This window comes from Lissotriton helveticus, chromosome 10 (assembly GCF_964261635.1).
Source record: "Lissotriton helveticus chromosome 10, aLisHel1.1, whole genome shotgun sequence".
Taxonomy (NCBI): Eukaryota; Metazoa; Chordata; class Amphibia; order Caudata; family Salamandridae; genus Lissotriton; species Lissotriton helveticus.
In genome coordinates, this window is record NC_136071.1 from 1204715859 (window position 1) to 1204739849 (window position 23991).

The 23991-nt window shown below is 48.1% G+C and overlaps 1 protein-coding gene across 1 annotated transcript in view; it reads left to right on the plus strand.

The window, feature by feature from the left end:
- The first annotated feature begins 4365 nt into the window (after nt 1-4365).
- The window catches only part of BRCC3 (BRCA1/BRCA2-containing complex subunit 3), a 65170-nt gene continuing 45544 nt past the window's right edge, over nt 4366-23991 (plus strand). The window contains exons 1-5 of the mRNA XM_078664080.1: nt 4366-4593; nt 13266-13385; nt 15748-15835; nt 19186-19274; nt 23277-23332. Of these exons, the coding sequence (XP_078520206.1) occupies nt 4489-4593; nt 13266-13385; nt 15748-15835; nt 19186-19274; nt 23277-23332 (458 nt within the window). The 5' untranslated portion in view covers nt 4366-4488. The remainder of the gene's footprint in view (nt 4594-13265; nt 13386-15747; nt 15836-19185; nt 19275-23276; nt 23333-23991) is intronic.

Sequence of the window (23991 nt, forward strand, 5' to 3'; positions counted from 1 at the left end):
TCACACCAGCGCTTCCAACTTGATGCATAACGCTTGTGTGTGTTGGGTGCCCAAGCCTCACTAATATATCTGGTAGCGTCTCCCGATAAGCCCTGGATTTGCCAGCGTCTCCCGAAATTCTCCATGCTACCAGAAGGAGTTGACCGGACAGCACCAGTGGGTGAGGCTCGCAAAGCGGATCCAACAGCAGGTTCCACATGTGAGGAAGTAGAAGCGGCGTCGAGCAGCTCATCTCCAGAAGAACTGGAAACCACGCTTGAGCACTCCAAAGAGGGGAGATTAGAACCAGTTCCGACAAGAAAAGACGTGCTTGGGCCAGAACCCGGGGAATCATGAGGAACGGCGGGAAGGCATAGCACAGATGACGAGGCCAGGTCTGGAGAAATGTGTCCGTGGCCAGAGCCTCCGGATCCGGACGCCAGCTGTAGAATCGGGGAAGCTGGGTGTTGAGCCGGGAGGCAAAGAGATCCAGATGACAAGTCCCCCAAAAGCGGGACAGCTTGCGGAACACACAAGGTTGGAGCCTCCAATCGCTGAAGTCTCTCAGGTGACGAGAGTTCCAGTCCGCGATCAGATTGCGAGAACCCGGCAGGTATTCCGCAATAATCGTGATCCTGCGCTCCAGACAAAGGTGCCAAAAATCCTTCGCAATCTCTGAGAGAAGCTTGGATCTGGTACCCCCCAGTTTGTTCACATAACGAACCGCCGAAACATTGTCCATTCGAAGAAGAATGCAACAATTTGTTTTCTGAGGGGTGAGACACCGAATCGCGAAGGAGCCCGCCAGCAGCTCCAGGCAATTTATGTGCAGGGTTAATTCCTCTGGGGACCACCGACCCCCAGTCGACACTGAGCCGCAACGGGCTCCCCAGCCCCAAAGGCTGGCATCTGACTCTATCACAACATCGGGAGTCCTCCCAAACAGAGCCCGGCCGTTCCAGGATTCCATATGGTCCAACCACCACATCATTTCCGTCCTGGCATCCTCCGAGAGGAGAATGTGATCGGAATATCGAAGACCCTTCTGCAAATGACGTATTTTGAGGCGTTGAAGAGCCCGATAATGCAGAGGACCGGGAAAGATCGCTTGGATGGAAGACGATAAGAGACCTACAATCCTGGCTACTGACCTCAGCGAGATAGTCTGCTGAGCAAGAAACGATCTCAAGTCCCTCTTGATTGACCTGATCTTCTGACCTGGAAGAAGGAGTTGACAAGAAACAGAGTCTATTTGAAAACCTAGGAAAGACATCGACCGGGATGGAGAAAAGTCGGATTTCAGGGGATTGATAAGAAAACCCAATGATTGCAAAAGGTCTATGGACCAATGCAAGTGAGATTGTAGAAGAACAGGGCATTGAGCCAAAAGGAGAATGTCGTCTAGATAGACTATAAGACGCACTCCGCGTGACCTCAAAGACTCCATCACTGGACGAAGGAGCTTCGTGAAGCACCACGGAGCGGAGGACAGGCCGAAAGGAAGAACCTTGTACTCGTACCACCTGCCCAACCATTGGAACTGAAGGAATCTGCGATGAGGAGCATAAATCGGGATTGACAGATAAGCATCTTTTAGGTCTAGACGAACCATCCAATCTCCTTCTTGTAGAAGGTCTCGCAGAAGATGAATGCCCTCCATCTTGGAGTGGCGATAAACCACTCCGCCGTTGAAGTACTTCAAATTGAGGACTAAACGAGATCCTCCCCCTTTTTTCTCCACGAGAAAAACATTGCTGACGAAACCCTGGGGATGAGGAGTAGTGAGAACGATGGCGCCCTTTGTCAAAAGAGAGGAGACTTCCGCGGAGATGAACTCCTGATCTTGTCGAGAAAAAACAAGGGGGCGAAGCCGAAGATCTTGGTGAGGGTGAGAGTAAAATTCTATTTTGTACCCTTGCACCGTCTCCAGGATCCAGGCATCGTTTGAGATCAAATGCCAATTGTCTTGAAAAAATTGAATCCTGCCCCCCAACATTACAGTTGAAGCTGAAATCAAGCTCACCTGATGGGGAAGAGTCTTGGCGTCCTCCATGACCTCCGGAGTATCCACCTTTGCCAGGTTGCCCTCTATTTCTCTTAGAGGGGTAGAAAGAAGACTTGTTTGAGGAGTATTGCTGTTGACCGCCTCGTTGGGACTTGTTCCCTCGCTGGGGAGCATTGTCGGAACCACGGCCGGACGAACGCCCCCTCCGTTCGGCCCTGCCAAAAAACGGACGGAATGCCCGTTTCAAATTAGACTGGGCTTTGTCAAGGCCGCTAAAGGTGGAAACAAAGTTTGTGAGCTCCTTCAGAAAAGGTGTACCGAAAAGCAAACCTTGGGCTAGAGGGCCCGACTCCGAGGAGGCCAAATCTGTAAGTCTTGGGTCAAGTTTCATTAGGATGGAACGTTGGCGCTCCGTGGACAAGGCACAGTTGGCGTTGCCAAGCATACAGACAGCTCGTTGAGACCAACCGACCAGCTCATCGGGGTCAATTAGGGAACCAGCCGCCTTGGCTTGGTATCCCAAGTCCAGAATTTTTGTAAGGGGGCCTAAGAGATCTAAAAGCTTATCTTGGCATAAACGCCACGATCTATCCAAACCTTTGGTAGGGTCCTTTGAGCACTTTCTCATGTAAGTGATCATTGTAGGATCAACATCAGGAGTGGAAGCCAGCTTGTTTGCCAAGTCAGGACGTGGACACTCGGAGCGCAAACGCGCTCTCACATCCTTATCAAAGGGATGACGGATATGGGATTGAATGTATTGAGCCACCTCGGAGGAAGGCAACCAAGACGAAGAGTGAGGGTGGATAATGTCAGAGGGGTTGAAGGTCAACAATTGTGGTGAAGTAGGAGCATCCACATAATGTTCTTTCCGCGACATTTTGGAGGGAGGAGGCTTAGAAGGCTCGGAGGGCGAAGACGAGGACGTACCGTCATCCGTATCAGTATGAGGATCTGAGCGAGAGGACACCTTGTGCTTCTTTGCAGAAGGAGCAGAGAGGGTTTTTGCAAGTTTTGCAAAATGGCTGGAATGAGGATTTTTTGGCGACTTCTTTGAATGCCCAGAGGAAGGAGGCACCCAGCCGTGCTGTGCAGCATAATCTGCTAGATGTTTCTTCAGAGGCGCAATTGCCTGACAAAGCGCTTGGCCCATAAAGTCATCAAATGAAGTAGAGGATTCCTCCTCATCATAATAGTCATAACCTTCGTCTTCGCAGTATTCTGCCATGGCGACAAGTCTGCCAATAAAAATGCCCAGTGAAGGTAAAACAATTAGAGAGGCAAAGCCAAGTAATTGGGGGAGTGGTACCCCTAGCGCAAGTCTGAAGAACACAGAGGAACCCTGTGACAAGGTAACAATTGAATGTGGAGGGAGCAGACTTGCATGAACACTTGAAGAAAAAATAAGTATTTTCCCCACTCTAGGCAAAGCCTATGCAAATTTGTACAACCCTCTAACTTTAAACTCGCCAGAGGGCGTCAGGGAGCTCAAACGGCAGCCGGTAGGGCGCGCTGAAAATAGCGTTCTCTTCTAGTCAGGCTGAGGCACAGGCGGCGTTCATGAAACACACGCTCGAAGAGACGTGTAAACAAACCGGCGCACATGCGCGAACAGCCGCTGCCGCATAGGAGGGAAGCGCGAGACGCGCGCGTCCTTCCAGCTCCACTCCCGCTCCACAAAAAGACCGGGTTAAAGAAATAACCCTGTCGGGAGGTGCCGCACACGCTCCCCAAGTACCGGCACTGGAGCCGGTTCAATAATGAAGACGCGCCGCACAGCGCGCAAAGCAGGCTGAAAGAAGCACACAGCGCAATAAATGAAATATACAAAGCGGCAAGCCAAGCGTGCAATATACGCACACAGCGCAACAATAATTCCAGCAAGAAGCAAGTATTCAATCAATGAAAGCGGTAAGCTTAACGTAATAACAAAGAGAGATAATGTAAAACACTTAACTGGCTGCGCAGCAGCAAAGAAAGAGGAAGTGTTCACCTCTATGACCCTATTTATACCTTCTCATACTCTATGGTTACCCTGTGTTCTGGGTAATGTAGTTTGTTTTTCTTTACTGCGTTTTGATTGGCTGCTGTCTGTCAGTAAAGAAATTGAGAAAGCATAAATCGGAGCCTCCGTCCTGCCATAGAATTCAGTCATTCCATCATCACCTTGCTTTGGATCACGCGTGATGCGTGGCACTTGGGAAGGCGGAAGGTGCTCACGGCTGGTGGGCTGCGGTGCGCGTGCTTCACACACCGCCGCTGGCCTGAGCCCAATCCAAGATGGCCGCCCGCGCTTCCTTCCCTAGGCTCCACTATGTCCCCTCTCTATGTCTATGACGATCCCTCGGAACCGGAAGTGTAGAGTGTTGTCAGCCTGTTAGGGCCCCTGCAAGCGGGTGTCATTAATTCTCCTTCCGGGTCAGCGAGGCTCACCGCTCCCGGTGCTTCCTTCACTTTCCTCCCCGCGGTCGGTGCCAGAGAGGCCCCCCCCCCCCCCCGGCCCGATGGCGGTGCAGGCCGCGCACCTGGACAGCGACGCCTTCCTGGTGTGTCTGAACCACGCGCTCAGCACCGAGAAGGAGGAGGTCATGGGGCTCTGCATCGGAGAGGTGAGGGGGGCGCGGGGGGGGGGGGCACGGTGCATGGGTGGGGGGCTCTGCATCGGAGAGCTGAGGGGGCGGGAAGGTGGGGGTCATGGGGGGTGGGAGGGTGCTGTGCATGGGTGGGGGGCTCTGCATCGGAGAGCTGAGGGGGCGGGAAGGTGGGGGTCATGGGGGGTGGGAGGGTGCTGTGCATGGGTGGGGGGCTCTGCATCGGAGAGCTGAGGGGGCGGGAAGGTGGGGGTCATGGGGGGTGGGAGGGTGCTGTGCATGGGTGGAGGGCTGTGCATCGGAGAGGTGAGGGGGGCGCGGGGGGGGGGACGGTGCATGGGTGGGGGGCTCTGCATCGGAGCGGGGCGTGGGGGAGTAGCTCGGCATGGGGAGAGAGGGGTGGAGGGCTCTGCAAGTGAGGCCGAACAGGTTGATTCAGACTGCTGATGTATGAAATGGCCATGTTATTAGAGGACTCGTGAATGCCATTGAACTGCCCCCTGTGTCACACTAAGAGTAACACTTTATCATGAGAAAAACAACTTAAAAAGGTGCATGGAACGAGAATAATATCAGAAATTATACCCAATGAGCAGTTCTAATATCTCGCAACGGGAGCAAACCCTGAAATGAAAGGTTTCGCTTGCTTTAGAGTGAACTGTAAATGGCTGCACATTTTGCTTATACTGTGTGTAATACAATTTTAAAACAATGTGCATCTTCATTGCTTACATTTGCATGCTGGGTCCTCGTCGCACTACAATACAAAACTAATGAGCCAAAAAGGACACATTGATGATAATCTCTGGTTATCCACAAAACATAGCAGCGATTGCATTAACCTGTTGAGATTTCATAACATTAACGAGAAAGATTGCATTTCCCGTTATTTTTGTTTACTTTGCATGACTGCAGGCATGATCACGTTTCATTTAAAGTGTGTGATTAATTTGCATGTGCTTGCTCAACCAAACCATGGTGGCGGAGTGAGCAAAAGAATGATGAGTTCAACCCAGATCTGTGACTAGGGGTGAGTGATTGAAAAGTTTCAGCACTCCATCCATCATCTCCTTGTGTTTCCTATGTTTACCATAAGTAGCCATGGGTATGCCCACTCGTGGGTCCCTTGCTCTCTGTGTCACTGGATTCAAGCTAGCCTGGCAGATTAAGGGTAATGCCCAGAAACCGGTCCTAGGATGCTTGATTCCGGTCCAGGGAAGGCATGGCTTTGCAGTTCGGGCTGGCATGTTCCCATGAGGCAAGGGTCAAGACTGATTTGCATATGGCCATGTCTGAACTGAGGTGGCATAGTGAGCAGAGGAACAATGGCTTAAAGCCAGATCTCTTGACTGGGGGTGATTGGTTGAAGCTTCAGCACTTCGTCCATCAACTTGTTGTGTTGCTTAAAGACCAACAAAATGCTTATAGAATGCTATTTGTTTCTTTCTGTTTTGTTGTAAGTCCGGGGCTGCATTGGATGCACTGAGCAGCCCAAGGTAAAGGCTACTTATGACATGTGAGGTTTCAAATATGACCACCTATTTAAGAGTACTTTTAAAGCAGGGCATCCCAGCAGCATATGTGTCGCTGACAGCTTGATGTTTACAGCTGCGCAGAGCTGGAAATTGCCAAACATCATTCATCGCACTTAAAACATAAATACAATTTGTCCTGTGCATGAACAAGTAATCTCCTGGGCTCAGTCTAAAATTAATGGTGCGAACTAACTACTGCGGTCTACTATTGTTAAGCAAATGCTGCAGAAATCAACTGAAATTAACCATGCAGAGCTTGTAGACTGAGAATGCATGAATGACTCGCCTGACTGCTGCCAGTAAACAAGTGCTTTGTGAGTGTAAGCACCAGTCTGAGCGCTTCAACGATTGGTTTCTCGACCTGCGTCTTGGGGCCGAACTCTTCGGTTGGCGGTGCACGGGTTGCAAAAGCAGCAGTTAAAGGGTGTGCCTTAGCAGATGTTGGAGACTCTCAAGCAGCATCTGTCTTCGCTCAGAAGTGCTTTGCTCTGGCTGACTGGCCAGTACCGGCACTTTTATTATTGTGTGCTCTTCGCCCAGCTGCCATCCGTGCCGACCAGAACACTCACTCCCTAACTAAAACGCTGTGGGTGCCTTATAATGACCACCAGGGAGACAGGAGATAGCTGATTATGTATTTATTAATTATACATCAATCTCGGTAGAGCGCCGGGCGTCCGGTGTTCTCCGATAACTGCCTCTCATTCGCGCATGCGCAATTGCTCCTAAAATGGCGGCCTCGCGCGCTACGTACAGACGTAGCGCACGTAAACTAGAGCGCGACTCTACATATCTCCCTCTTTTTATTACCAAAAGAAAACAAATTGTCTTTGTACGTCCAAAGGCCGTTTAGCTTCCCCCCAGTTCAGTCTCGAAAGCGGGCGGGCCTTACCACCACTCTGCCTGCTTACCGGAGTATAGGGCTTCCCCAGTGCTGTTCTCTGCAGGACTCACCACTTTATCTCCTTGGATGCACGGCCCTTCTCTCCTCGGGGTCACACTCTCCCCTCCAGGTTGTTTCTCCTCTTCGGGTACGTCATTGTCTCCCAACTCCTCACGGTTTCCCTCTGGTCCGGGGTTCTCTTCTTCTCCTGGGGTACTTTCCTCAATCTCCCGTTGTCTTCGGTCTTGTACTGTCCTCCCAGTATCCTCATGGGACCATTGTAGGATCTTGTTGCATTTAGACATGCGGTCCTGGGACCACACATTTCCGTCGCTAAGCAATGCTTCCCTGTCATACACTTCTTTTACCTGTAGAGGTTAACTGTATTTACTGTCCCCTTTTCTCCTTAGCACAGCTAATTTGACTCTCACCCATTCCCCTCTCTCAAGGGCTGTCTCCTTCACATTTCTTCTCTGGTTGTAATGTTCGGCATATATCCTTTGGGCTTTCTCTAGATTGTGCTGCACCACTGCTGGAGACCACTTGTTTGTGATTGTCTTTTCCCTCCATGCTAAGTTGTCCTTGGTAAAGGGGTGTCGTCCTCTCAAGATTTGGAAAGGGCTATACCCCGTGCTGGTGGGGGTGATGCGGTAAGCCCACATCATACTTTGGAGCGCCTTCTCACAATCTTTGCCCATCGTGATGGCGGCTTGTATGGATCCCATTTTTACTCTATTGAACCGCTCCACTTGACCATTACTCGAAGGATGGTATATGGAGGTGTGCTTGACTTTGATCCCGTTCCTCTTGGCGTACTTATACCGCTTCTCCGAGGTAAATTGGGGACCAATGTCACTCAGAATGGATCGGGGAATATCTATCGTGAGGAAGACGGATGTGTGGAACCCGAGCACTGTTTCTGTGTCCATCTCTTCCTGTATGTGCAGGCCATTTCGAGTACCTGTCAACGAGGGCACACAGATATTTTGGCGTTCCTTGGGTATCTAGCACGGGTCCCAGAATGTTTACAGACACCTCTTCCCACGTATCACTCGGGTTGGCAAACTTCCCCAAGGCCGGCCTTAGGGGCTTCAACGTTTTGTCTGCTCTTTGACATTGATCGCAATCCCTCACGTGTCTTTCCACTTGGATGTCCACTCCCGGCCACCAGTACATTTGCTTCGTCCTCATCTTAGTCTTTACAATTCCTAGATGTCCTTCATGCAGTATCGCCAACAGGCGGGAAATTAGCGTTGTCGGTGGGACTACTTTGTCACCTCTGTACAGGAATATTCCGTTGTCTCCCACTGACAGTTCCTCTCGGACTTCATAGAACTTCCTAAGTGTTTCTCGCAAGTGTTTCTTATCTGGCCATCCATGTATTATGCACTCTTTGACCTCCGATGTCCATGTCTTCTGCATAAGCTTTAGTCCACTCCTGGTTGCTTATCACGCGTTCTTGGTCTTCCATCACAGCTACCATCTCCTCGTTCTCTACTGTCTTGTCGGGAGCTCCTTCCATCGCTGAGGCTCTACTGAGGTAGTCTACCACCTTGTTTCGTGTTCCTGGTATGTATTCCACATCGTACCTGTACTCTAGTATTTTAAAGGTCATCTTGGTGATGCGCGGCGTGGCGCTCGCATGTCCGCTTGAGGTGAGTACTTTGACCAACGGCTTGTGGTCAGTCTTGAGTGGGAACCTCGTGCCCCATAGGAATTGGCGGAACTTCCCCATGGCCCACACGATCGCAAGCATCTCTGTCTCAATTACGCTAAATTTCTGTTCCGTGAACCATAGGGATCTTGATGCGAAGCTGAGGGTCTACATCGCTCCGTCTTTCCTCTCCTGCATGAGGACTGCTCCCAGCACCTTCTGGCTGGTGTCCGTCGTCAATACTGATGGCCCTAGGGGGTCGTATCCTTGTAGCGGAATAGCTTGGCTAATGTTATTTTTCAAGGTGTCAAATTCTTTTTGTCTATCTTCTGTCCACGTGAACACTGTTTTGTCCCTTATAAGTTGCCTCAGGTGGTGCGTCTTGGTGGCGAAGTGTTGTACAAATTTGCTGTAATATTCAGCCATTCCTAGGAAGGATCTTACTTCTTCTTTGTTGGTGGGGCCAGGGCATCGCAAATTGCTTTAACATTTGCTCATTTGGGTGTGATGCCGTGTTCTCCGATCTCATGCCCCAAGTATGTGACCGACGTCATTCCGAGTCGGCACTTCTCCCATTCCGCTGTTAGGCCGTTGCTCTCTAGGACTCAAAGTACCATGTCCAGCTTCCTATCATGATCCTTCCGATCTTTCCCCATCACCAGTATGTCATCCTGGAAGTACTGTATTCCCTCGATGTCTTTAAATAGGCAGTGCATTAGTTTCTGAAAAACTGCTGCCGCTGAAGCAAGGCAAAGGGCATTCTGCGGAATTGATAGCATCCGAAGGGTGTTATGAATGATGTCAGCTTCAGGCTAGCTGGGTGTAGAGCTATCTGATGATAGGCGGAGGTGAGATCAATGGTGGAGAACCACTTTACCCCTTTCGTCTTGGCCAACATCTCTTCTATGCGAGGCAGGGGGAATTTTTCTACGATTATGCATTTGTTCAGTTCTCGAAGGTCTACACAGAGACAAACCTTGCCATTCGGTTTTATTGCCACCACCAGGGGCGCCAGCCGCTCGGAGCTATTTATTGGCTCGATGATTCCATTCTCCTCTAGTCTGTGCAGTTCCTGCTGTACCGCTTCCCTCACGGCTAGGGGCACGTTCCTTACTTTGTGGGATATAGGCCTTGAGTTCTCCTTGAGCTCTATCTGATGTGTGAATTTTTCCAGCTTGCCGACCTTCCAGCCGAATACTTTAGGAAACTCGCTCTTCATCTTCTCCAAGTCCGGCCAGCTCTCTGGGGCTGCCATCAGCACTTGTGTGTCTCCCCCGGGATCCAATTGAATTCCTAGGTCGCCTTGGTCCATCCATCCTAGGACCGATGGGCCCTTCTCTGCTACGTACAATTTGCACTCTGCGCTCCTTCCTCTGAACTCGAAGGTTAGCACTCTGTACCTGATCATCGGAATGGGTTCACCCGTGTACGGCACCGGTCTTATGTCGGGTGGTTCAAGTCTTGGGCCCAAGCTGGGTCTGAATTCTTCATTCCACACTGCTCTTTGGACGATGGTATATGGGGATCCCGAGTCTTCTACAATTTTGATCTTCACTTCTCCAATTAACATGTCGCACTGTGGCTTGCGGGAACGCTTACAGTCAATGCCCAGTACTTGCCCTTCCACGAATAGTATGTTGTCTTCTTCGTCCTGTTCTTCTTCTTCCTGCTGATCCTGCGCCACATACTTCACAGTGGGTCTTCTCATCTTGCGGCGGCATACCTTCTCGTAGTGACCCAATATGCCACAGAACATGCATTTCGCCCTGAACGCCGGACAACGTTTGTCTTGGGGCGCATGGGACTGGCTTCCGCACCTGTAGCACGTGGTCTTGCTTTCTTTGTTCTGCTTCCACTGCTGTCCAGGTTTCCCAGTTCACCTTTTTGGCTCTTTACCTTCTGCCGTCGTGGCTTTGCTCCTTCCTGGTGGTTCTGCATCGTCTACCTTGTTCACCATGGGCCTCTGGGCAGATTCTCTCTTTGCTGCGTCAGCGCACCGTTTCGACGGTTCTGCTTTTTTCACCATGGCTATTACTTCCTTGAGCGGGGCATCTCCATTCACCCACAATTTGTCTTGTACTGTCTTGTTGGTGGTGTGCATGACTATTTGATCTTTTATGAATTTGTCGTGCAGAGCGCCAAACTTGCACGTTATTGACAACTTCCTCAACTCGGCAACGCGCCGGCTCTCGTTTCCTCTGCTGGAAATTATAACGGTCGATAGAAGTTCACACTGCTGGACGATAGTGGTTGTTCAAATTTTCTATAGCGTGTCTAAATACGTAGTCGTGTGCATTTGGTCTGGGCGTGGGCACAAGATTCTGAAAGACCCTTATCCCTTCCAGGCCTAGGTTGTGCAGGAGTATCCTCCTCTTACTTGCACTGGGGAAGGCCTCCCCGTTCTCGTCATCTAGGGCTTCTATGTAGTTCATGAAGTACTCTCTCCAGTCCTCCCACTTCATTTGGGGCTCTCCAGGCTTGGGTAAAAACGGGATTGGCATCGTGAGTGAAGACGCCTGCGCACTCATTTCAGCACGTCTTTCTGGTTCCACCCCTGGACCTCTCGGGCTGACTGGCGCGTTTGCGCTCTCACCTTGCGCTTGGTTCGGTCGGGTTCCTTCTGCGCCCCCTTCTGTGTCTTGCTGGCTACGCCAGGGCCTCTGTGGGGTGCGGGTACTTCCCTGTGTTCACCACCCTCGGTGCCCTTCCTCAGCCTCTGTTCCTTCGCCCTCTGGTTTCCCAACTGGTTAGTTTCCTTTCTGCACCTTCTTGCTGTATGGTGCTACTGCCTCTGGTACCTTGATGTCTTGGTGCTGCTCTCCCCCTTTGCTCGTGCCTCTGCTACGCTCCCCCGCTGTGCTGTCTCCTTTGGTCTCTGCTTGCATTTCCTGTAGCTCCTCGTGGTGGGCCTCTGGCTTGTGCCTGTGCCTTTGTCGTGTCTTAATCGTCTTTCCTGGCGATCGTTTTGTTTTTCTTGGGCATCCCGCCCTCGTCGCCACTGTAAAGATGCGGTGGGTGCCTTATAATGACCACCAGGGAGACCGGAGATGGCTGATTATCTATTTATTAATTATACATCAATCGCGGGAGAGCGCCGTGCGTCCGGTGTTCTCCGATAACTTCCTCTCATTCGCGCATGCGCAGTCGCTCCTAAAATGACAGCCTCGCGCGCTACGTACAGACGTAGAGCGCGCCTCTACAAAAGCCACTTACTGAAACGACAGAAAATTAGTTTCTGCGGACAGAGAAAGACACAGCACAGTAATAACATGGCTCTCTGGCGTCGTTCTGTGTCGTCCTGTGTCGTCCTCCACAGTATTTGCTCCGATCACCACCTGCCATTTCCAGGCAGCCTGATGTACACAATTGTATGGCATGGAGGGGGCTCTGGGGAGGTGAGATGGGAGGGGGCTCTGGGGGAGGTGAGGAGGGAGGGGGCTCTGGAGGGGTGAGGGGGCTCTGGAGACATGATCAAGTTCTGCATAGAACAGGTGAGGAGGGTGGCGACTCTGCGGAGGCGAGGAGGGAGGGGAGTTTGGGCGGTGAGGAGGAAAGTGACTTGGGGGCTAGGGCTAGAAAGGGTTTTAGCACCCAAAAGGAAGGAATTTTTTTTTTTAAGCTGACAGACTTTTAAAGACATAAAACATTTTTGAGGATTAGATGCACTTTATCAGTTAAATAATCAGTAAGTGCTTATGCAGATACTTTACATGAAATGAAGATTATTGCTTGCTTTAGGTTTCGAGATTTATAGAGCGCATGGCTACCGCAGGCCTCCCAGCTCTTCAAAATAAAATGTTCACAGAACATGTGCAACTTTAAAATCAATGTTTGCAAATCTATTGAGTAATTTTAGATACTATTTCTGTGAGGCATCATTTAGTAAAAACAGTTTGTTACATGCCTATATTAAAAAGAATAGAAAAAAGATTAATAAAGGAGCCTCAGCTTAAAACAATATGGACACATTACTTAAAGGCCCTGTTCTTAAAGAAAGTCATAAAAATGCACCTGCAGGTGTGTCCTTGCTTTGTGGCAGATCAGAGCTCTGTTAGCCCTTTCATAACCAGAGAAGCTTTTTTCAGAGCTCATATATAACGAGAACGCGGATATATTTGCTCACATCACTGCATAGCACCAAAATGAGGGTATTTTGCAGCAGGACAACTAGATGTAGACCGCCTCCCTGTCACATGGGCTGAGATGTGTGTAGTCTGAGGTGTAGTCCTTCATCTTGATGCTTGGCTTCACTAGTGTGTAGACACCCACACTACAGGCGATGGTGTCTTCTGTGTTTGGTGTGTATGCATCATCCCTGGAGTAGGGACAGTGCCACCTGTGGTATCTGGGGTGTAGACATCCACCCCCCCCCCAACTAGATAGTGACTTTAGTATGTGATAGCCACAGTGTACGTATCCTCCATGGCGGAATTGTGGTGTATGTGGTGTTGACATCCTTTGGGCTTTGGTAGTTGGGAGCATCAATCCTTTGAGCCACAAGAATTCCCCCCGCCTCCCCATACCAATAAAAATCTTCACAGAAATTATTTTAATTGCTTCTCACAATAAAAAGCAGAGTGGACAGAGATAATTGGTGACATGTTGTTGTTTTCCCCAGGTTGACACCTGTCGAATAGTCCATATCCATTCGGTCATTATCCTCCGGCGCTCGGATAAGAGGAAGGATCGGGTGGAAATCTCTCCGGAGCAGCTGTCGGCTGCATCCACCGAAGCAGAAATATCCTTTCTCTGAAAAATGTTGCTCTGTTTAATAATCTGTGCTTAGGTTTCATCTCCACCAGTTAGTGGTGCTCAAACTGTTGTTCAAGTGACCTTTTCTCCTTTGCAAAAGTTTTGGCCATTCACAAGGAAGTTTAAAAAACTATGCAGTGCTTCAGACACGCTGTCACAAGATAGTTTGTTTTCCCATTTCTTCAATGGGCTTATTACTTTAAATTCCATTAAATGATCAGTACTGCTCTGCCAGCATCAGCTCTCATTCTCCTGAGACCCGAAAGGGATAGGAAGAGATACGGACTCTCCAGATCAGATACTGTGCTATTTGTTACTGGAGGGTTGTACTGAGATAGTGCCAGACTGCAAGTATACTTGTGCCTTACCTTCTACAGATAGAACGTAGAACCTTGGCCGTTCAGGAGGAGTCCGCTACATAATGCAGCTTAGACAGGCCAAATCATACAGGTGTGAGAGTTGGAGTGAGTCATAAGAGCAGTGTCTTTGGATTTTATCTTCCAATTTTATTAAAGAATGTTTAATACAATGTACCGTCCACACTAAACGCAGTTTAATCTCGGTGGTAAAAAGGTTAACCTGCTATGCTCTGGTGTCTAAAGTAAACAGCAGTGAGTTAATGGCTGGCGACTATTAACTAACTTATTTCTGTGTGGTTATGCTTTCAGTTCCCAATTATATCTGTAGTCCTCTCTCTGCTGCTTCATTTTCTTCCACAGCTGTCAGTCGTCTGTCTGTCAGTACTTTGGCAGAACCTATTATCCACGCAATAGCCCCCTAATATGTCCTCTTACAGCCCTACCCTAGAAGCTTCTTGACATCAGCCCATGTATCTCCTTTCTTCGCAGTCTCCCATTATCGATCTTGTTAGGCTCTGCCCTATTTCCACAGCACACATATCAAACCCATCTCTTGGTCCTTCTCCCCACCATGAAAACTAGACTATTTGTCATCAACATTTTTTTCCACCAATTCCAACCCATATTATATGGTGACACCCAAGGATAAGTCTTAATGAATCCTGTTTCAGCTCATTAAACAACTTTTCATTTATCTACCACCCTTAAGGAAAATACTTTTTTTTCTAGAAAACCTTTTTTATCAAACCCCGCTCAAGTCAGCCAATGTTCTCCAAAGATATTTATAGTATAGATTGTAGCATCATCTGATAAACAGTAACCCTATCACCTGCAGCAAGGGAAACCCTAAAAAATGTGATCAGGGAAACCTCAAGAGTTTCACTTTGAAACTCATTAATTCTGTGATGCCAGTAGTTTTAGTATTTGGGCGCGGGGTAGTTTAGAACCGAGGGAATTCTCTTACCCAAAAAAGCCCTGGAAATGTCAATCATCTCCTTAAATTGCTTATTTTTCTTACATTTCTAAGAGGGAAAGGTCCATGTTCCCCAGATAAGTCTTGCACTTTTCAATATGAAAATGGCAACCCTTTTTGTATTGGGTTGCCTATCATAATGGAGACAAGCCTGTGGAAACCTTGACTTTCTGAAGTTGATGCAGAGTCAATGTGGTCTCCGCATGGTTACTTGGTCACGTTTACCTACACGTGGGGTCTGTTTTTAATGAGAGACGTGCGGCAATGCAAGATAGTAAGACGCTGGCCATTCTCTGTTTTTCTGTCACAGGGCAGTGTGAGCTGTGAAGTGCTACAGGCAGGACCTGTATATGTGGATGGGGAGATGTCTGTGAGTAGTGTTGAGTGGAGCTATCTGTGTATCACTGTTACCATGACTTTATACCATAAGAAGACTTGGCAACTCTCCCTTCGTTCCTTTTTCCCCTCTACAAGAGCTGATGGAATTGGGCAGGTGGACCTTCACTAATGCCTCGCCTTGCCTGTTAAGGCTCAGTAAGACTTCTCTTATTTAGATTCTCACTCAGGGGTGTTGCATTCCTACAGCCCGACGCCCAGGACATATTGTTTGGTGTCAAGGATAACACATTTCATGTTTTGTTTGTCTTTGGGACAAGTAGACCCCACCCCCACTCAGGGGTGTTGCATTCCTACAGCCCGACGCCCAGGACATATTGTTTGGTGTCAAGGATAACACATTTCATGTTTTGTTTGTCTTTGGGACAAGTAGACCCAACCCCCTGCAGCAAAAACCCTTTCGCTTTCAGTTTCATTGACACATTATGGTACAGGGTGGGGCACTGTCTGAAGTTAAAGTAATATTTGTGTCCATGTGTTAATTAGACATGTTAATTCAGGGTGTAGTGCAGATACTTCTTAGCATTTCTGTCCGGCACACACACATAGGTATTATTACTTTAGGCCTAAAACAAATGCTAGGCTCTCTGGAAAGTGTTGTAAACCCTTTACTGGCTCACAGATTAGCTGAAATGACGGGCCGTCCCATGAGGGTTGTGGGATGGTATCACTCTCATCCACACATCACCGTTTGGCCGTCCCATGTTGGTAAGTAATGGTAATAGTATTGCTCAAATCCGAAGTATTCGATAGGTAAGTCACTATGTGAGCTACATGTTTGTCACAGAACCTCAAGGCTATCGTTGGGGATTTCATGCATCAAAGTGGTTTTGCCATCATAGGCCGTCCTCAGCTTACCGGTAACAATCCCATACATGTACTTTCAATAGGTAGCTAGTACTAGGGCTGCTCATTTTACTTAAGTTACCAGTTGGCTATGCCCCGTCCTCCTGCCTCTCCATCACAATATTGCTACGCCTCATCTGTTGCAGACTTCATTAGACCTCCACAATCCAAATAACAAAATGGAGAGTGGGGTGGCTGTGGCTATAGTAGGTAACCGAGCATTCTTGCAATGAATTGTAGGTGCCTTCTTAACTCTTACAGCCATTGGAATTATGCAGCCACTAAATTTTACGCCTAATTGCTGATTTGTCATACTTCTCAAAAATTCCACTATCTTCTGCATAATTTTGCAGATTTAAACAAAAAATATTGTTTTTTAGATCAAACTGATCAAAGGTTACTAAAAGAAAAGGGGCGCACTTGGTCCAACACCGTGGCAGAAACTTGGCAGTAGTCAACTGATTACATTTCAGTTGTTGATCTCTCTGTTCAGGTATTTAAGAAATACTAATGAGGCGAGTGGTTTAATAATTCCCGTTAGTAGACTGTGGAAGGGCTTATGTCTCCTTAATGAAAAAAAGAAATCTATATAAATGTAATTGCAACAGTGGAAATTAGGATTAGTTTTTTGTCATGAAAATATTTTGTCAGCTTGTTCACATTTTTATTACAGCAGAGACGCTGTTCTCAGAGCAATAGGTTCATCTGCATGGGGACAAAGAGTAAACCCAAAAGTGAGAAGGATTGGTAATGGGCTGTGTTCCAGTGTCTTCGGAGCATGGCTTAACCTTCGGTCGAGATGAGTTCAGCTCGTAGTCGGAGACCAGTATAGATTGTGGATGACCCTTCAGTGTCGATGTCTAAGTCATGTTGAGGCTCCAGGACTGAAAGCAGCACTACAGCCGTTGTGCAACCTGAGGCAGGTTGGAGAGACACGTACTACACCGAGGGTGAACCCGCTGGCCGAATGCTGCATGTAGGCCCCTGCGGTATCCTTGTGCGCCCAGCCATGCAAGAGGGAGCACAAAGTGTGGCTAAAATGTGCAGCATGTCCTCCCTCAAGGCTTTGAACTTCTGAGTCGTCACCGAACCCCGAAAATCAAGGTGCATTATACCAGACTTTTAATTGGCTCTCCAGGAGTTAATGGGAAAGACTGGGTGGCACGTTCACGCCATCGTATCTTCTTAGGCGATTATAAATGGTGGGAAGGGACGATCATGCTAGACTTCTTGTGTTTCTTCTTTGACTTATTTGAAGACTCCAACTATGATGAAGACCTACCACAGGAAAGACTTTGGGAACAATAGCTTCCTTTCGGCTTTGGTCACGACCCGAAGCCTTGCGGTGATATGTGACATTGAGCTCCGCTTCACAGTTCTATATGGCCTTATGGGTTATCTGGATGCAGTCGTCTGAGGCCAAGGAGTTTTGCTCCAGCCCAAGGCACCAGAGGCACACCTGCTGGTGATCTGTCATAGACATCGGTTTGCTACAGATAAAGACTGTTTTAGGAGGGGAATTTTCCCTTGCACACAGGTCAACTTTTGTGAAAAATAGAAAAATCTCATTTTAAATTAAAGCTAGTGTCCTCATCTGAAGTCACGTATACAAAGGAAATCCTGTCCGTGCGCATGGGTGGTGCTCTTATGCAGCCGGCTCAACATTTGTGGAGCAGAACGACGAGGCAGAGCCGCTTGGCACCACTTAACAGCACACAGGAGCACTCCTTTTGAGTTTTCCAGATCTCACTCTGACACATAGAGAGTGTTCACAAGGTGAAGAACTGGCGGTTAGAAGTATCCATCAGAATAATTAATGTTCCTTAGCTTCCTTCCCTTCAAGATAAAATAACTATTTTTATTTGAATAACCTTTTCAGTAGAATATGGTGAGTGTGCATACCTTTCTTTCTTGATTAACCTGGGTATTATGCAAAGAATAAGAGCTGAGTACTCGAGAAAGGCTGCTACCGCAGCACGTGTTTGCCTTTCGCTGGGAACACTTCCTTTATGACTCTTTAAATAATGACAGTTTGAGATTTCAACGAGGTATGCAGTGAACCCTTCTCCCTTAAACTCAAGATTGCAAGTTACTCTACTACATGCTCTAGTGTAGGGTGTCGTCAGACTTTCAGATGACACCCTTCTCCCTCAAGAAACTCTAGATTGCAAGTTACTCTACTACATGCTCTAGTGTAGGGTGTCGTCAGACTTTTAGATGACATTTTAACCATGTTAGAAATTTTTATTTTATTTTTGTTGTTCACAGCATAGCTTCTTGCTGTTTTTATGATATCCTGTGTGATTATTTTAGATGTACTAAGAAACTGTTTCGCCCTGTTGTAATACATACTTCTAGTACGTGTCTTTTCTTCATAGTTCAGTGTGTGCGATACTGTGAAGAGCGAAATAGGTTTACTGTACCACAGTGCTAAAATCGCTGCGGCCGCACATTCGCATAATTCCAGTGGCCCTGCCAAAAAGCAGTAACTTCACTTCAACTGTGTATTGAGAGAGGTTTACGGGACTACAGTACCCTGCCTTTCACATTCAGAGCTGGTGCATTGAACGAAGTTCACTTGTGTGAACCATGGGTGACAAAGCAAAGCTTGAAGAACTACGCCATAGTGGTAGTTTAGGCAACACAAGGGTCATAAGGATGCCAGCTGCACACGCCCAAACAGTTAAATCAGAAGTTATGACTTAGGAATGATAAAAGCAAATTTACTTTTCCAGAAGCATCTACTATTTCTCCAGTACCAAATATGCTGTTGTAGGGTTTCTAATATCATTATAGCGGTTAAATAGGTTCTCTCACATTGAGATAGCGGTACCAGTTTCTCTGTGTGCGTCCTTATGACAAGGAACAAAAATAACATCGAAAGTTAATACAGCCCTCTGTATAAATGCTCCATCTGTCCTTTCATGTGTCCGGTGGTGAGTAATTGTCTTTCTCTTGTGTGTATGTGTTCTATAAATGTTGTCTTCAGATTTGTCGGTGGTGTCATTGCCTCCCTCTTGCTATGTGTAAATGATGCTCTTAGATGTTTGTGGGGGGGGGGGGTGGTTTGTAGCCGCCTTGCTGTGTTTGATGTGTTAAACCTCGGGTCAGCCTGATGTCTACCCTGCTGTACTTCAGTCCCCCTTTCTTTTGTGAATTGAGTGTCATTTCCACTCACTTGAGTCCTTCAAAGCTTCTCTCTTGATCCACAGACGTACGCACCCAGGCCATGTACCAGATGATGGACCAGGGCTTCGTGGGACTCATCTTTTCGTGCTTCATCGAGGACAAAAACACCAAGGTGGGCAGCGTGTGGAGCCGAGGAGTTTAACACATTGTCAGGGAATGGGCGGGAGTGCAACGCTCAATGTTGTGGTGAGGTTACCCCTGGTACAGTTGAGATAGAGACTGAGCTTTGCTGCTTCCTTCCGCTCTTGCCTAATTACTTCTAAATTGCTCCCTGTGACATAACCAACATGAACCAATCAAGTGCTATTAGTTTGTGTCCAAAGGGCAGTGACCTATAATGCAAATGCAGACATATATGCCACATTAACCTTTAAAGTGGACACAAGCAACCCCCAAGTATAGCTTAGCCCCGTTGGGCCTAATCAGTAAAATGCAGCTCGAGTCCCTGAGGGCCCATGGGCTACACGACAAATGATTCTGCCACACAAAATGATGGATTGGAATTCTTGATTTTCCCCATGCAGTCTCTTTCACCAGCGTTGCACTGCCATGCCTTTTCTCTCTGTTCTGTGATGGAGAATGTAGAGGATCCCAGAGTTAAGTTTGCATTAGTAGAAGCAGGGAATGGGGAGGGGACCAGACTGATGGGATGGGATGCTCTGGGTCAGCACTCGAGGCTCTCTTAAGGGAATGTAAAGGGGATGATACCTTACACCTCCCTTCAAATCCCTAGGCACAGGAAATATTGTATAACCCCTCCACAGAAAGGAAACTACAGTACCTCTTGTATTGGGTTTGAGAAAGATACAATGTGCCCTATTTATGTCCAGGCCTGTGTGAATTAGGAGTATGAGGTCCCAGGAAGGGTGATTATGTCACTGTTTTAGTGTGGAATTGTTATAAGCTAGCCTCTTGCAAAGGGATTGAGGGTTGGGCAGACTATTTGTAGGAAAGTAGGATCTGTTTTTATGGTTACCCCCACTTTTTGACTGGTGCTGTGATGTTTCTGACTAGTCTGACTCGGATCCTGCTAACCAGGACCCAAGTCTTTTGCTTTCTCCCCTGAATTGGTTTGGTTAGTACTTAGGTACATCTAACTGGTGTTACCTTATCAGTCCCTAGTATATGGTACTAACGTACCCAGGGCATAGGTACACCAGGGTTCCTCCATGGGCTTAAGCATGTATTATGCGACCCAAGGGAAACCACCCAAACTGTAACTATAGGCCTGCCATTGCTCCCTTTGTAAGCTGGTGCTAGCACCACTTACTGAAGATATAGGTTTCCCTACATCGAAGGCCACTGCACTTAAAACCTATAAGTCACTCCTAAAAGCAGGCCTTTCAATCCCGAAGACAGGGTGCTCGGTTCTAAGTGTGAGGGTTCCCCTACACCCTTCGGAGTGTATTCTCCCGGGTTGTAAGTGCTTCAGCCATTCAGATATAGAGTGGGCATGCGTCATTACGTGATGGCTACCTCTAACCTACCTGTAACAAACCCTGTCATGTTTGGTATCAAACATGTTAGAATCATACCCCCACACTGTAAGTGGTGTCCGAGTATGTTTCCATGCACCGGAAAATACCTTTGGCAGGGTGCTCCCGGTATCAGTCTTTCAGACCCAGACAGAAAGCTAGGGCTGCTTCCCACCAGAGACCCGTTTCTGCCCTCCTGCTGCCGAGCCAAGCTCGGGCAATGGAGAACAATAGGTATCCTGTCACAGGGAGGTGTGCACACCTCCCAGACAGGGTTTAGTGTATTGGGACAGGGTGGGGGCGCTTGCCTGCGCCACATAGTCTGCGTGCATGCACACTTGGTGCCCTCCATGCATAGTCCAGTTCAGGAAGCGCTTAGCTGTAGCTCTGAAACTGTACAAAGGACAGGGGAGTATCCTCTCCCTTGTCAAGCCCCTCCTTAGAAAGGGAACCCTGAATCATCCCAAACCTTTCCTTTGGGTATTTAAGGGCTTACCTGTGGGTGGGTCCCCAGATTCTTCGTGGGACAAGATTAATTTTGAGACACCACTTCTTCGACCTTCTGGGCACTCTGAACTTTGCTCTGGGTGTCAAGGCTGCGAGAAGGAAGACTTCTGCTGCTCCTGATCTCGTTGCCCTGCTTGTCTGCTGTAACGTCCGTGCCTGTGCTCCATACCGCAACCTTCCAAGTCCTGTGGGCATCCAAGACACCTGAAGGAATCTCCCTTGACACGAAGGAGTCACTTCCCTGCATCTGCAGGCAGCAACTAAGCTGACCGGTCTGCTGATCTTTGGCTCCCACTGACTCCGGAAGGCTCAGCAACACTTGTGGTTGTTCTTCACATCCATCGAGGCCTGCCCTGTCCTCTCACCAAGTTTGATGCCAGTATCCCTTGTCAGAGCCACTGGAACGGAACCCCTATGCCCCATGTCGTCTAGCAGTTGCAAAGGCTTCTTGGCTTCCTTCCACAGCGTCACCTGGTCCACACAGCTGCAGTTCCAAGGTCACTGTCCGCTCTCCTGCAACACGTCTTCCGTGCCTCCTGGCCACTCCTGAGTGGCATAGACTCTATCCCTTCTGCTTGCAGGTTCTTCACATCTTGAATCCTCCTTTGGGTTCCACCGGACACTTTCACCTTCTCCAGCAGCGGCATCTTCCTGATGTTCTCCATTGAGTTTGGCAGCTTCTGACTCCACTTCACACCTATGCCCCTGGCTTCCCTGGTGTAGGTATCCTGGTTCCTAGGGTATCCATGGGTGAGGTGGCTCTCCAACCTTCCGTCTTTCACAGTGTTTTTTCAGGGTCCACTGGGAAGGGTCCCTTTTTTTTAAAAAATTTGCAACCGCGACTTACCCAGTGATTTGGATTGAGCCCGTGGTCGTGTGCCCACTCTGCACACTGGCTCCATGGGTTTCTGGTTACTTACCTCAGGTGGTTCCTTGGGTCCCTTGCACTTCTTCGTCTTCTAGGTATAGTCTTGACTTGAGTCGTGGTTTGCATACCATTATTTTAGTATATGGTTTGGTCTCCCCCTGGCGACCACTGTGTATTGTGTTCTACTTACCTGTTTCTATTGAAAAGTATTGTCTATCTCTCCGGCTAGAGGACATCTGAATGTGTTAAGTGTCTTATAATTAATACATATTTTTATAAATACACCATGTGTTTTTTTTCCGCTTAATCTGGACCTATAAGATTACGTTCTGGTAAAACAAGCTGCTTTACACTCCTTCTGGACTAAGCCTGAAGGCTGCTCTTCACAGCTACCACTTGGAGAGCTTTCTAAGGTTGTCTAAGACCACTTAAATCAGGGTTGTCTGGGTTGGTGCAAGGTGCCCACTTACATAAGTGTGGATCATATACCAAGTCCGCTTCATACACTATTGTAGTGCAGTGTAGATTTAATGCACCAAACTCGTCCATCGCAGGATGTTACTTCGAGTGAGTCACACTTTAGCCTCCGTCTTGGATGACTGTAGATCGGTTTTCCAAAAGGCTGTGAATTAACCAATAGTGTCTATTCCTGAACTGGCTTCTCTATAGCCCCTTTAGTCCAGTGGCCCACACGCCCATGTCTTCCAAGCACAAAGGCCACGCTGTAGTCCCACTCCAATTTCATCCTAGTATTGTTAATGAACAGACTTTTCCTGTATTCGTCTTTTTCCAACAGTGGTTTTGGCATTCTGTGATGCAAGGACAGGAAATGGTTAATATGCATAAAGTTAGGGGTTGTACGAATACCTGCTTTAAGCAGTCAGTGGAACGTATTGTAAGATAGGTTTGTCTGCGAGGTTAAGATGGGGGAGAGTAAAGGATTGACGACGTAGGATTATTCGATTCTTGCAAGATGTTTCCTACCTAGTAATATGGCCATTCCTTGTTACAGGGTTTAGTTTCTCCAAATGTTTCTCACCTAGTAGTTGCATGCTCTTGCCCTCTCCCAGGCTCTCTGCTGCATGTTTTCTTTTTAAAGATGTTTCCCACCTAGGAGTAACATGTCTGTGCCCTATCCGGTTGTCTACTGCACGTTCAGTTTCTCACTGTTAGCCACTTTCTTGTTCAATGTCTACCCCCAGTCTCAAGGTGGAACTGCTTATTGCTGCTGTGTGCCTAACATATATTTCTCTGGTTCTTTTAGACGGGGCGCATTCTTTACACCTGCTTCCAGTCTGTCCAGGCCCAGAAGAGCTCTGAGTAAGTACTACATGCGAAGGCCCATTTGCTTCCATTTACAGAAGTTGGAGGAACCTTGCTGTGTTTTTCTTTGACAAAGCAGATCATTCCCATATGAACACTGGAGCACAATCGAGGTCACAAAGACCAGGCTCCTCAGATCATGTGTAGAAACGAAACCATTCTACTTTACGCCTTGCACTTCACCGTTGAAGCAGCTGATGAGGTCAAAGAAATGAAAAATGAAATGAAATGAAAAAGAAATTTATAACGCGCAACTTAGCCCAAGGGCATCAAGGCGCCAGATAAAGCCAAATTTAACATCACAGGTCTCAAAGTTGCCAGGTCCATGGCTTAGGAATAAACTCCTCGGAAAAGCCAAGTTTTCAAATCCCTGCAGAGAAAAGTACCAAAGAGAGTTGTGCAACCAGATCGGACGGAAGGGAGTTCCAGAGCTTGGGAATCAGAGTAGAGAAAGCCCTCTCCCCCCCCCCCCCCCCCCCCCCCCATCTGGCTTTGGAGAAGCTGGGCACTCGAAGTAGAATTTTTGTGGAGGACCGAAGGGCTCTACTGGGGAGATAGGGGACGAGAAGGGACCTAATGCCCTCTGACCCAGAGCCATGAATTGTGACATGGGCCAGGCAGAGCAGCTTAAATGAAATCCTAGCCTGAATGGGCAG